The 14,803-nt window shown below is 48.2% G+C and overlaps 1 protein-coding gene across 1 annotated transcript; it reads right to left on the bottom strand.

Annotated features, from left to right (window-relative positions):
• Positions 1 to 248: 248 nt before the first annotated feature.
• TGM4 (transglutaminase 4) lies at positions 249 to 13,696 on the bottom strand (the record flags this gene model as incomplete). The annotated part of the gene is made up of 14 exons (XM_082276835.1): positions 249 to 390; positions 871 to 1,007; positions 1,489 to 1,658; positions 3,019 to 3,366; positions 4,024 to 4,275; positions 5,522 to 5,625; positions 5,884 to 6,022; positions 6,497 to 6,671; positions 7,213 to 7,320; positions 8,719 to 8,837; positions 9,484 to 9,613; positions 9,929 to 10,032; positions 10,168 to 10,347; positions 13,681 to 13,696. 14 exons carry the CDS (start codon positions 13,694 to 13,696, stop codon positions 249 to 251), a joined length of 2,124 nt encoding a protein of 707 aa, XP_082132961.1.
• Between the last annotated feature and the right edge of the window lie 1,107 nt (positions 13,697 to 14,803).

Here is a 14,803-nt window from a genome sequence, read left to right as displayed (position 1 = left end):
ATTCAGAGCCATCCCAACGTGACGATATCATCAAACCCAATCACACAGTGAATTTTAACAATCTTTATTGAATCACAGTTAACTGCAATCAATGCAACTGTGCCCTTAAGCCAGTTTAATTCCCTTAGCTTTATGGCATTTTGCTCTTTACTTTAAAAGTACTGTGCAGCAATCAGGGAGAAGAGAAGTGCCCAGGGATGCGATACATTTAGCAAGGACAACATTTGCATGCCGACAAGGCACCGATCCTACTCGGTGATGGTGATGGCCTTCTCTGTAGAGATCCCTTTGATCTGGTTTGATATCAGCTTGGCTATGATTTTCTTCTCTCCTAGTTTTGTTGGAGTGCATATTATTTCAGACTTCATGATCCTGCCAGGCATTATATCCCTAAGGACAAAGGAAAAAAAACAGTCTCAGCATGAATTTGGGTTATTTCCCACTTTTTGAGTAATTTCACTTAAAGAAATAGTCACTGCATGTGTTTAGGGTGGGTGTTTCCCTTTCCCCATGACCAATGTGCAGCAAGTGGGGCCTGGCACTGTGATACTGCCTGGTGGTCCTGGGGACCTTCCCCAGAGTTCCCCATACTGCTGAAACACCAAACTGAGCTCTGAAGGAAGCAGCTGTGTTCACACTTGTTGGGCAGCACAGCAGGAGCACGGGGGGAGCCCCTGTCATGCCCATCTGCCCTGAGCCTGTCACCTGCTGTGTGGGTCCTTGTGCCCAAATGTGGTGCCATTTCAAACACAGCTGGCAAAGGTCCCTCTTACTCCAAATCCCCTAACCGCTTCTTCAAGGATGTTAAAAAAAAACCCAATAAACAGAGCAGAGTCCTGCCATGGTCATTTCATTGGCTCATCTCCTTACCCCTGATCAAATGTTGTCATCTTAAATATGCCCAAGCCCTCCACCAGCAGCTTGCAGTTTTCCAGGGTCACATTCAGCTTGTTCTTGAAGATGAATGCACAGCTGAAGTCATTGTACAGTTTGGCTGTTTCTGGCATCTGGCAGAGGAGGAAAGAGAGAAACAAACTCAAAGGCTAGGAATCAGAGGGGTAATAAAGATGCCAGAGCTGCTGCAGGTTTGCTCCTGACCACCAGCATGGTGGGGGACAACCCCTTTGTATCCTTTCCATCCCCCTTGAAGCACCGTGTTTTCCCAGCTGGTTTCTCAACACATTTTTCCTTCAGGAGGGAGAGCTCTGGGATTGGAGATGAGCCCTGTACAAACCCTCTTCTCCCATCCCCTTCCCTCCAGCAGCCCCTTCCTTCCCCTTTTAGATGGGGCAATAATAAAACTTTCATTTCATGGCTGCTTTCAACATTCAAATGAAGGTTGAATAGCCAAGTAAGGTGCCAAGAACTGAGCATCCCAGGAGGCAGCTGTTTGGGAGATCCCCCTTGGAATGCTAAAACCACCATGGTGCTGCAGTGAGCAGGGCTTTAACCCTTGTCTCCCAGGAGCCTGGCTGGTGGCTGCCTCACCTGGACAGTGATGGGGGGGTACTGGAATCTCATTGAGGTCTCCTTGGTGAGTTTGTCATTTGTTTCCTTGACCTCGGCAATGGCAGTGACAAGGATGAGCACTTCATCTTCCAGGGAGGACAGCGTCTTCATGTACGCGTCAGGTGCTATTTTCATGGGGATCTGCATCTCTGCAGGAAAGAAAACACAACTCGATGCTTCATCACACGCCCAGGAATTGGGTGGCAAAGTCAGCTCTGGTGGCTGGTGTCCCAGGGTGTGGCATGAGCCATATTTGCTGAGACCATCCTGCTTTCCCTTCGGGCCTAGTCCCTGTGGGGAGAAGCCCTGGCTGGCTGGGTGGTACCTGGCACATGCAGCCCGTGGGAAGGGTGGCTGAGTCCCACTGTCCCTGCTCAGACAAGCACTGGCTTGGGCTCACATCCAGCACCTCAGCCGCCCTTGTCCCTGGCTGCCCTCAGAAGGCACTCAGAAGGAGGCAGAGGAGCAGGATGCTGGGTACATCTAAGCCTGCCTCGGGTTTCTCTGCCTGGTATAAAGTTGCTGGCTTTCCTTTCACTTCAGATTTTATCTTTAATTGCCTGGACAACCTTCCAGTGGCTCAGAAAAGCCAAGAAGTCAGCAGTGCTGGTGCTTGAGCACTGATTTAGCTGCAAAGCTTCCTGGCTTCTGGGAATAAAAAAAAAAAAGCCTTTTCTTTTCCCTAAGTGTATGTACGTATGTATATATGTATGCAGGTATATATGTGGCTACCTTTGTCTCCTGCCCTGCTGCATTTTTACAGCAACAGTATATGAGTGAAAACACTCAGCACTCATCAACAGCAAAGATTTTTTTTCTACTTTTATTTTTTTGGTGAGTGACTCATGCTTGGAATCAGCAAGTGTTGTTTATTGTTATAATTCATCTCTCACTAGTCTCTTGTTTAGCAAATTTCAGTTACATTGCTGGGCATCAAAAATGCAACCCAGGTTACTCAAAGATATGCAAAGCACAGCAGCAAACAGCTCTGGGGATCAGCCAGGCAGGCAGTCGTGAACTGGGAATTGGGCAAAGAATTCAGAAAATAATACTCACCAGCATGTCCACCACCCAAATTAGAGTGGCAAACACAAGAACAAAAAAAGGCTGAAATTTCCAGCCATCTAAATCCTGTGAGGGATCTGATCCACACGGATGCACACAAAGCCTGTGGTGACATCTTTGGTGTTTACACAGTGAAGACAGGAGGGAGGTGCTCCAGCATACCTCACACATGCCACGAAAACCTCTGTCTGCCCTCACTGATGTGTTTCTAAACACCTCCTTGAAGCTGCAGCAGGGCCTTCACATTTTGGTCCCTGCTACAGAGGGATCCCAGTCTGTAACTGAGACTTCCAAATTCAGTAATGAGGGAGGTAGGTTTTAGGCAGGCAATTTCTGCTCTTCACAAAGTACAGAGCCATACACTGATCTATAGTGGAGCCACTCCAAACCCCAGACTGCCGCAGTAAATTAGTCTACAGAACACAGTAAGCTTTCTGTGCTTACCAGATGTGCCTTCAAGCTTGACAGTCTCCTTGATAGTTCCAAGATTGGCCTGAACTTTTCCAGTATAGTACTGCAGCTGGCAGGAGCCAGTAAGGTCAACGGTCCAGTTCCCAGGGGTAGAGGTCTTGACTGTGATGGCCATTTCAAGGGGATTGCCAGGATGCAAAGGCTCTGTGTTGGTTATCTCAAGGTGGAGCCCAGTCTTGGTGACGGGCTCCTTCGGGACCAAAGGCTGGGTGCTCCCGCTTAGTGTCTGTATGGTCGAAGCGTAGCCCGAACGAGGCACCATTCCCGAAGGGCGTATGAAGCTATAAGCTCTTTGCATAGACATCCTTTCCTCTTTGGAGCCTGGATGAAGAAAAATACATGTGACAGCTGTATCTCGGTCTCCTCGCCCAGAGCTATCTTCCCTTTATTTATGCTTTTGCTGATAAGCAGAGAGGATGTCAGAGCACCTCCAGCCTCTGCTCAGGACTACTTCTTGGTTTATGCTACCACCAAATCTAACTGTAGCATTCTGGACAGGAAGAATTTCCTGGAAGAGACAATTTAGAGGTTGGATACTCTTAAATTTTTCAGCCTGATTTTTTTGCCCTCCTCACTGAGAAGGGTTTAACAGTCTAGGACAACATGGCTGGGTCTTGAGAACTGTGGAGAAGAAATGTGGGATTTTTTTCCAATATGGTTTGGGGAATGGAAAGACAAAAAGAAGAAGAATGAAGAAATAAAGCAAAGGTCAGTGTGACGACTAGGTTCATCACTCAGCCTGTTTCTTTCACTGCCTGCAAGCTTGCTCGTGGCCCTGAAGAGCAGCCTATAGGTGTCACTGCGGGCATGAGGATACCCGGCAGCAGTGCTGCCTCCCGAGGGTCTCCAGGCCTTACACTGGGTTTACCGCTGCAGCTACTCCTGCAGTTTTCTCCTGGAAACAACACGTGCTGTGGGGTGACCTGCACGGTCAGGGGCCTCCTCTTTGGCACTGCCTTAGAGGATGGGCGCTGTTACCTTCGGGGTACTTGTACTCCCGGGTGATGTCTTCCCGCCTGTTCTGCCCCACGGCTTTTGTGCTGATCTTCTTGCCGATGGCTTGGGTCTCTGTGCCAACCTTGAAGTACTTGTCCTTGCCGTTCACCTTCTTGACGACCCAGTAGACTCTGTCAGCGTTCACTTCCGCATACACAAACTTGCTGTCGTAGGGCAAATACACATCTCCTTCCCGGACAGCCTTCACCGGGCATGGGCCACACTGGAAACGACCTAGAGAGGGCATTCAATAGCAGCTGATTTTCCAAACGTGAGCAGTGACTCCAACTTTTGCTCCACTCTCAGACACACTCAAGCAGGAATCTGTGGCCATGGCAGTTGACACCTAGCAGTAAATAGTCCTCCAATTCAATAATGAACTCCAGAACCTCTCATTTATCCCACAGCTGCTTGGGAATTTTTTGTAGATGACCAAGGTCTGGTAGGAGCTTTTGCATGTTTCCCCTCACTTAGATAATTTTAAGGTTAGAAAGCCACAGCTTGGTTTGATAAAAGAAACAGAACATAACAATGCCTTGTCCAAAAAAGGGAACAATGTGTTTTCAAGAAGTAGATAAAAGTATGTAAAAGTAGCCACACAGAATGCGAAACATAGCTGGGACCAGTGGATAAACAGATAATAAAGAATGTAGTGGCTTTTGTGGAAGAATTATATGACAAGAAGCAACAGCACATGCCCTACAAGAAGTTCAAGGCAAGGTCATCTGTAATGCTGGGGGTTACTTAGTGAGTACAACCCCTTCAGATGACCCTCCAGGACCATAAAAGGCCTTCCAGTAAGAGGCAGATGCACGCAAATTAGTTCTAGGAGAAGTGATTTTTATGTGTTAGCCAAGAAGTACACTCTAATGAATATGTATGATCATGATGGACTAAATACCTTGTTGTAAAATTCTGTGATACACCCAGCTAGAGGAAATATCCTCCAGGTGTCCAGCGATAATGAATACCTGCTTTCTAATGCTTCAAAATTGTGTTAGAAAGTTTCTTCCTTAGCCAATTTCAGTGTCAGGTTATGAAGTCAACTGCATCCAGACACCTGTGTTTGATCTCTAGGCCAATTCCACTTTCTGCACTTCCCTGAGGATTAACCTTTTGGTTTTTTCCCACCTTTGAATTCCCTGAACATTTGCAGGGAGTGTAGTCACCAATTTTGGTGGTCACTCCTCTCACTACCAATGAACAGCCTCATGACCCCAGTGACGTAGATGTGCTCTAACCTCTGAAACAACAATCATGTCCCCACAAGGCAGTTTTTCTGCCTGTCAAGAAATGCTGTTCCTTCCATCCTGGGCTGAGGTGGCAGCAGTGAGACCTCCTGCTTTAGAGTGTCACTGCCCCAGCATGTGAAGATGTGCATAGGGAGTACCTGCTTTGCTGACTGGCAAAGATGTTTTTCACACAAAATGTCCCTGCCTCCCTCAGGAGTTGCAGAAGAGGCTTTCTAGGCAAATCCTACCTTGACTTTGCTCCTGAGGGGTTGAATCAATTGCCTGCCAGCCATGAAACCCTTCTGGCAGGTCTGTTCTCTTCATCCAGGCATCATTCCACACGTGGAAGTTCCTGCATGCATTTGGGTTGGAAAGAAAAGGAGTGAGCTGTTACAGCCTGAAGAGTCACGATCTCCTCCCTTAATCCTTTAGTAAGGGCAGATTTAATGGGCATTTGCATGTAACCCTGTGAAACCCCAGGCTTTCTCTCTCTCTCCTGGGCAACAAACCCCAGGAGTATGGAAGTTCTCAAAGGAATTGCTGGGGCTGGGAAATGGGGCACTGCAAGGCAGCACAGGGGCTAGGAAGCATTAGCCCCATTTGGCCGTACCAGACAGAGTCTAAGGACAACGAGTTCAGCTTTTCTCCTCTTTCGTTCAGGTAGACGTCAACTCTCAGGTTCTCCTCGGTATCGTGGGCCGCGTCGAAGGTACTCACACAGCGGCATGGCACTCCCAGGCAACGCATGACTGCAGCACAGACAGACAAAGCACAGGGTCACAAAATCCCTCAGACTGGTGGGCATCTCTGGGGATCCTGTCATCTGACCCCTCTGCCCACCCAGGGTCCTCTAGAGCAGGTGTTCAGGACCGTGTCCCGATGACTTTTGAACACGTTCAGGATGTAGACTCCATAACCTCTCTGGGCACCCTGTGCCAGTGCTTGGTCACCCTCACAGTGAAAAAAGCTGTTTTCCCAGGTTCACACAGAACCTCCCATGTTTCAGCCTGTGCCTATCACCTCTGGTCTTGTGGGGCATCACTGAGAAGAGCCTGTCTGTGCCCCACTCCTTTCCATCAGGTATTTACACACAAAGCCTTCTCTTCTCCTGGTTGAGCAGTCCTGGCTCCCTCAGCCTCTCCTTACAGAGAGACCCTGGCACATCTGCTGCTCAGAGGCACAGCAAGTGGGGTGTCAGAGAAAGGAGGCAGTTCACTGCTCACCTGTATTGAGGACCCCTGCGAAGACCCAGCACTGGCCGTAACGGACCGGCTTCTTTGTTTTGTAGTACTTCTGCAAAATTGTGACACTCCCAATCCAATCCATAGGGGATGTTCCACTGATGTAATTCCCTGACCAGTTCCCCAGCAGGACACCGCTGTCATCGTTGGCATTAACCTGTGGCCACACACGCAAAGGAGAAAAATAAAGGGACGAGACTGAATGAGGCTTAAACCGCAAGGTCTCTGCCTAGTCTGTGTCTTCCCAGGTGCTCCACAGCCCTGTGCAACCCACCAAGGCTGCTGGTGCTGGCTGGGGGCTCCCCTTGTTGGAAAGCCTCCACCTGGATATCTAGAGGGAGGTGGCACCTCTGCTCAGGGCAGTAAAAATTAACTCTGCATCTTGTATCTTAAACCATAGGGCTCCAAAAAGGTCCCACCACAGAGAGCAGTTACCCCCCCAAAACACAACCCCCTGTGTTGGCCCTGCCAACACGACTGATGAGGAAGGATAACCACTGGGGCAGCTGCAAGCTTTGGAGATGGGGACTTGCTGTATTTTGTTCACTTGTCCCTCCACCCAGTAATGCCTCTGTCTCTTTGCTTGCAGTAAGGAATCAATTTCATATGCATCCTGAAATGGTGTTCATGGTCCCAGGGAAAGAATGAAGGTGGAGGGAGTGCTGGAGGGGCAAAGCACTTCACTGAGAGAGGCTTACCAAAGCAGACATGGCTCTGGACACATTTGCAGGATCCCTTCTATCAGTCAGACTGAGTTTGCTTTTGTCCAGCAGATACATGCAGGCATCCAAGACAAATTCCTCAAACTGTTTTGGGGAGAAAATGGAGACACTTTTATGTGCCACTCTAAAACAGAATTTGCTTGTCATTGTAAAGCATGCACTTGGAGGAAAATGCCTGAATAGCTCTAACTTCTAAACTTCCTTTATGATATTGAATTTCCAAGGCTGTGGGGCTTTCCAAAGCTGTTCTCTCCAAAGAAGGGCTAAAGTGAAACCCAGCCTTGGAAGACAAAAGCCTCTGTCACATGTCTTGCAAATACAGTTGGAACCTGACCCAGCAATCTTTACTCCTGTGAGTAGCAGAAAGTTACCGACATCACTTCCCTTCAACCCTGCAAATTACTCACAAGAGTAATGAAAATTTAAGATGTCTGCAGATATTTAGTCTATTGACATAGGTACAAAATGAACCTTGGAGAAGAGAAAGGTATGTAAATGCTAATTATTACAGCAAAGATTCCTAATTAGCAATTGCTGATAAAGCTCCCTGAGGTCAGGTTCAGAGAGATGACAAACATTCGATCCAATGAAGCTTGTCAGAATATCAATATCAATTGTCATTGCTTAACAGCAGAACAAATATTAGGATAGGAACAGCCCTACAGATGATGCCCTTTGGCCCCTTTTCTGTAAAGACATCAGTATGAGCACCTTTGTTGGGCTGTGTGTGTCTTGCAGATATACATTCTGAAGATATCCTGCAAAATTGCAGACTTATAAAGCAAAACAAAACAAAAGAAACAGACCCCCCCCCCCCCCCCCCCCCCAGATTTGAACACTTTTTGGTGGGGAATTCTGTCTGGATAGGGTGCAGGATATTCTGCTTGGGTGCCTGTGTGCTTTCTATAGGGTGCAAATAAATCTGCTCTGGCATCCACCTCTTATCTCTAGCCCAAGCCAATTTGACATTCTGCTCCTCTGGAGTTATCTCAGAGGCAGCGTGCAGGAACACCCTGAGAGAGTGGCTGATTGTGTCCTGCACACAGCTGTCAGTGAAGGCACCACTTGAAATGTGATAACCTCTGCCAGTAATTTTACCTTTTTTATTCCCGACTATGACGCAAGAGATAAATCAGATTTTTTTCCCCATCAGCCCTCTCCATGTCTCATTACCTGATTACCAACAACTACAGTTGCATGACAGCAAGAATTCCTTTATGGGAATTTTTTCAATCAGAAATACCCTGTCCCTGGTTTCCACATCCTTTGCCAGGGGGTCACATGATCTGACTATAAATGTGCCACTAAATCCCATTCTCCAGCTGTGGGTGGGGAAAACATGTAGGCACATAGATTACTCTTGAGTAGGTGAGCCCTCTCAGTGAAGCTGGCAGGGTCATTCCAGCACTTTGAGCTACTCATGGGCTTAATGCTGAAGGGATGAAGAAGGGTAATAGGGCTGACAAGACAGCTGTGTTTTACCTGCCCGTAATTCCAGGGCCTGTCGTAGATGCTGTGGGCAGACCCAACATAGATGTAGCCGGTGTCGTTGAGCACATACTCCTTCCTCTGTGCCTCATTGGCCATGTAGACCACGTCATCTGGAGAAAAAACCCCAAACCCTCAGATGTCAGGTGGTTTGCACACATGATATGAAATTTTCCGTGGAAAGCTAAACTGGGGTAACCAAGGGTGTGCAACATTCACACCAATTGATGACCATGCAGCACTCCCATTTTTTTGCTCCTTTCATGAAAGAATTTCCTCTAAGACTAATCTTTAGTTTCCCTCTGTAGGTCCATTGCTACGTGACCACTCCTTTATTACAGAAAAAAGCTTATTTCTGAACACTGGACCAGGTAGACAGCAGAGAGAACTAGGGAACTGATGCCACCCAGCCACACAATTTTTTGTTCTGGTTATTTTTTGTCTGGAGTGTAAGCCAACCCAGTTCTCTCAGTTAATCTTTGGCTGGCTCAGGGAAACAGAGAGGGATGATACAGAGGTACAAACAGATGTGACAGATAGATGTCTCTCTATGGCCTGGCACTGGAGAATATCCAATGAGGAGCTGGTTCACTGCTATTGCCCAGCTTCCCACTGGCTCCATGAGGATGCTGCTTGCAGTGTTTTATGGGGAAAAAGCAATGTATGTGAGAAACAGAGGAGGGAAAATACGAGGCAAAGTTCCACCTGGGACAATCCCTGGTAGCAGTAATTATCACTCCCAGTTGCAGGACCACTCACCTTCACACCAAGGATTGAACAAAAGGTAGATGACACCATTTTCAGGCTTGTACATGTTAGCACCAGTCTTCACATGCAGGTTGTATTTGCCCACAACGGCATTGGGTGAGCTGGTGACAGACAGCAGGCACTGAGGAGGCAACAAGGAGAGATGGCATGAGGGATACCCCACCATGGCCACAGGCATAGCACAAATACAGTGCCACAGAACTGGGACAAGTGGCAAAGCTGGGGGCCATGGAGGTCCCTGGAGGGAAAGAGGGGAAGGCAGCGGGATAGGGCAAAGCCTGCCTGTGTATGGGGGGAGCAATGAACCCAGCAGGACAAGGCTGCTGCCCATCTAAAATCATATGACTAAGGGAAAGCACGGGTATGAGGATGCTTCGCTCTGTAGCTTCTGATGGGCTTGGTATTGGGCATTGGGCCCCTTGCCCACAGGCTCTACCTCTTTGCCGTTCTTCTTGACAACGGAGATTTTCCACCCATTGAAATCCTCCCGCTCTGGTTTCAGTGACAGCAGGGTCCCCTTGTCTTTCACTGGATTTTCACCTAGAAACAAACCCAAGGCAGTGTGTGTGAGGGTTGCACGGGTCTGCAATGCCTGTGCAGTGCCAGGAGGAGGAAGCTGGATGCTCCTGGGGCTCTCTGGCTTTGCCTGGTGGCCACAGTGGGAATCCTGCTTACCGATGCCAAAGCGCAGGGCCAGCTTGTCGGCAGCCCTCAGCTCCCTGTTGAGGCTGACCTGCACATGGAAGGCCTGCCCGCGCCGCACCACCAGGTTCTTGATGTTGTACCCATCCGTGTGGTGCTGCTGGGTGTTCTGGCTCTTCAGAAAGTCAATACCAGTGACCTCCAGATTGCTCTCTGGAAAGACATTAGGAGAAAAGTAGAAAGGAAAAAGAAGAGATTGATGGCAAATTGCACAGTAAAGACAGTTCTCTTCTTAATGCAGCTCTGTGAGTCATCAAAATATCTAGAGTAACAAGCAATCTAGCGTAAGACAATATAAAATAATATGATAATAAAATAAAATAAATACCCAGAGGCAAACCTCAGACTCCCTGGGAAGAGATGGAGAGAGGAGGAGGCAGAATCATGCTGCAGAGATGAACAGTCAGAGGGCAAGGCAGGAGCTTGTCCCTGCTCTGGGTGGATTGCTGTAGCACCCTCACCACAGAGCACTGCCCCCTTCGTGCCAACTGCTGCTTTTCCCATTAAGACACAGCATTTAAAATGACTGCCTCCTCAACTGCCCTTTACTCCTGCAACTCTGGATGGGAGCAGGGCCAGGACAAGCCTCAGCATCTCTGTGCCCAGTGGCTCGTGGCTCAGGGCTGTGGCATAGGAGTGGAGCTGCAAGAGGCACAACCCAGTGATACACTTGAGCAAAAAGAAAGCCCTCAGCTTTCTTGATGATGGAGATTTGGGGGTTACTGCATCAGGCTTTGGCAGGCTGCCCAGTTGTGACAGGAAAAGCCAGAGCATGCAGGAATGCGGCTGAGCCGTATTTCTTCGGGAGCATTGTAGGTCTTGTACCTGCCCATTAAATATCCTCAAAGGATGAATTCGTGTGAACAGTAGGGAGTTACAATACCTCATAAGCACTCTTCTCTTGAGTGATTCAGATGAAGACATGGGAGAGGCAAAAACAGGTTACGGTAACTTTGAAATTAGCAAGTCAGAAGCATAATGGTTGAAGAGATTAATTTACTAAATGTCTTGACAGATTTGCATGGTACCAGGCAACCATGTTAATCTCAGTATCAACAAGAGACATGCCGAACACTGAAGAGGCAGGAATCGGCTGGTAGCTGCTGTGGCGTGAGAGATGCCACATGCAGGGCTGGTCCCAGGGCAGGCTGAAATCAGTGACATGCCTCCTAGTGAGACCTGTGCTGGGCAGCAACTGCAGCCTTAAGTAAACTGAACTGACCACCCATGGATCCCCACCAGACTATTACCTCTGAGTGTTTCTTCTAAGTAAATATATAAACCATATTTATATTAATTACATAACAGATATAAGTGGCACAACAAATAGACTTAAAATTGACCAGCACCTTTTGTTAACCAGTTTAATCTTTGAGTGCTTTTTGTTTGCTTGCTGCATGTCAGTTGCCAAACTCGGGATGAAGTTCTACGCAATGGGGTGTATGTGCATTTATGCCAAAAAATTTCATCTGGAACTAGCTGCTTAACCCTCTTGAGGACAAAAAGGAAGTGCATCTTCCTCAGCATTAAGAAATCTCCAAACACTAAAGCGGCTCAACCTTGTTCTTTATGGAAAACTCTGGTGCTGGGCTGAGAAGATAGCAGAAAAGAGCCCTGGTCGTGGGAGAGGGCCGAAAAGAGACATGGGAATTGAACACATAGGATGGCTGTAGGAAAGGGCCCTAGGAAATCCATCCTTCCAGCATTTCTTAACTTAGGGACTGCATAGCCATCCCATTTCTGGACATCACCAGTTTTGTCAACCTCTCTTGAGGATGCACAGGGAAAATTCACTGACAACAGCTGCCCTGGAACACAGCCTGACCGTGCTGAGCACAGTGCCAAAGACCTGTCTCCACTCAGCGCTGCCTGTCAATCGTGCTGCATTGAGTCCTGTGCAAAGACACTTGTGATGCCCTGTGATCTGACTGGCACGGTGTCCTGTGCAAAGGAATGCCTCAGAGCAAGCCAGTGGCGCACCCACCACCACATCCGAGGTGGCTTGGCTGCAGCCCATCTACCCTCACCTGCTGCTTTTGTCTTCCTGCTCTGCTTCCTGCCCTGGGCACGGAGCTGGGCCCCCACACACCCTGTGTCTGGCTGCCTGCAGGCACCTCGGTTTGCCAACAGGGAAATTAGTGATTTATAGAAGAGCTGAGTATACCAAGAATGCATCTGCCCACAGGACGGAGGCTCAGACTGTGAGATGCAGTCCTGTCTGTGCTCGCTCCTGGGCCAGGCCAGAAGCAAACCCAAATCTTAAATGCTGGCAGATTTCTTTTCCTTTTTAAATAGAAAAAAATTCAAGGCAGTATTTTGCCTCCTAGTTCCATGATTTATCACTTACAGAGCCCCTTCCTATGCTAACCCACAAGCCCCATTGCATTGCTACCTGCCTGGAGAGATGTTCAGAGCTTCAAGAACACAGTGACCACCCAGACCAAAAATGGGGACATGAGGGCTTGGCACTGGTAAGTATCTGGGGCCTTTTTTCCCTGATGATGAGGAGGTGATGGGGTTTAAAAAACCTATTAATATGGAGCAGACTTTCTATATGTCTGGCTTCACTGGGAACAAGGGCTGCTCAGAAGGTCAGAAGGGAAGTGGGATGAGAACTGTAGTTTTTCAAGAGACAACATAATTTGGATACCTGCATTTACTCCTGATTTTTGCCCAGCCTCCAGGCAAACCCTCATGCACATCCCAGAGATGTGAGATCACATCCCAAGGATGCTGCTGTCCAAGACTTCCTGGAAAATTTCAGCTCATCCACGCTCAAAGTACAGAGGTTTGAAATTGGGGGACTTGGAGTGGTGTCAAAACACCCCTCACCTCCTGAGGGCCGTGGAGACCTGTTCCCAACTCTGCTGCAGGCACCACCCAGCCCACGTGTGCACCTACCCAGCTACATGCCAAACCCCTGGGGTTTTGGTCATCTTGGGGCTGGGCTGGCCCGTGGTGGTGGTTCAGCAGCTGCTGCAGGAGTGACCCAGGCACCATTCTAGGTAGGTTCAGGATCTCCTGACAACAGGGCAGACAGGACAGCCATGGGACAGAGCTCAAGCCCATATAAATCCTCCTTTCAGTTATTTTGAAACTTCCATCAGATGCTATCAGGCATCACTAAAGAGCAATAATCTACATGATTAAGTAGCCTGAAAGAAAGAAATTCTTTTAACATTGATGTGGAATGAGTTTAAAAGAGCTGCATTTCCTTCACACTGACAGAACCAGATGTCTACAGGTTGAAGAACAGTGATGAAAAATGAGTTGCATCTTGCAGTTAGATTACCAATCCGTCAAAAGCACAATTTGCACAGCCAGAGCAAACTGATCCCCTGTGAGCAGCACTGGTACCACAACTTCTTTCCCCAAGGTGTCACCCATGGCAATCAGAGGGATGAGGACCTCTGGAGCTGCCATCCTCCCTGCAGGAGACTTGCCAAACTTCACACCTAACATATCATATCAAGCATTAAAACTCACCAGTGTTGCCGAACATGGTTCTTTCAGAGCTTCTACCCGAGATGCCTGTGATGCCAGCAGCTTCCAAGCTCCTGAGTAGTCTATGCCACTTGCTTCTGAGTGTGGAGAAGGAAGACAGGCTGCCCTTTTTATCTGTGTCTTGCTCTGAGGTGTCAGCAGGTCCACTGCCAAGGGGTGGTGTTTCAAGAAAGGAAGTTCCTGTGGAAAAAAAAAATTACTACAACTCCCTCTGCACATAGTCAGCCCCTGAAAAACAGCGAAACTTAAATCTCGACTCACATGGAAGGTGAATTTGCACAATCGGATGACAAGTGGACAGACCCTTCACTGACAAACAGTAAAATCACGGGCTAGGTGAGTAACAAGAATTCACCTATGACCTAATATCCAGGTCACCAGGACTGCAACTCCAGGGCTAACTTTACAAGGAAGCCCACAAACATTTAATCCTTAGGAGAACAGTTGCCCATTAGGACCAGTCTAACTTTCTTTTAAGTTAGTGAGATTTTTGTCATCACATTTGGGACAGAAATACTTGGAGCTGTGGGCTAAAATCCAGCATTTACACATGTGGGTTGGAAAGCTGAAGGATCCTAGCACTGGCCCTCTCCCCACGGGGTGAGGTAGATGTCAAGGGAGATACCCCAGTGGGAGCACTAAGTGGGAAAGAGGAGAATCAGGCTATGTCCAGGAGGAGAAAGAAACGTGGTGGAACAGGAGCTCTTTGTTGGCTGCTCTTTGCTGACAGCTCTGCAGGACATGGTTGGACCCCATATGCCCCACTGCCACCCTGGTCCTCAGGGTGACCAAAGATAGATGACTCTACCCTACAGAGGGGAGAGCTGGTGGTATAAAGGCCACCAGTGACATGGGCAGTGTCCAGAAAGAGATACAAACGTCTCCAGGCACCCAGAAATGTAGAAGTGGCTCAGCTGTTGGAGCAGCCCTAGCCCTCTGATGCCTCCCTCAATGGCAGCAGCCCAGGGTTCACCAAGGCTGTTTGCAAGGCTATCACATCTAAATGTAGGTTCTCCCTAGACAGGATTGCCCTGTGGAAGCCTTCAAAGGCACCAGCTTTTCTCCATTGATTTAGGTAACTAGGTATTTACTTTAGGAGGACTGT

Source organism: Coloeus monedula (genome assembly GCF_965178545.1).
Source record: "Coloeus monedula genome assembly, chromosome: 1".
Lineage (NCBI taxonomy): Eukaryota > Metazoa > Chordata > Aves > Passeriformes > Corvidae > Coloeus > Coloeus monedula.
Note: the sequence above shows the minus strand (reverse complement) of the source record. Positions and strands in the feature narration are given on the sequence as shown.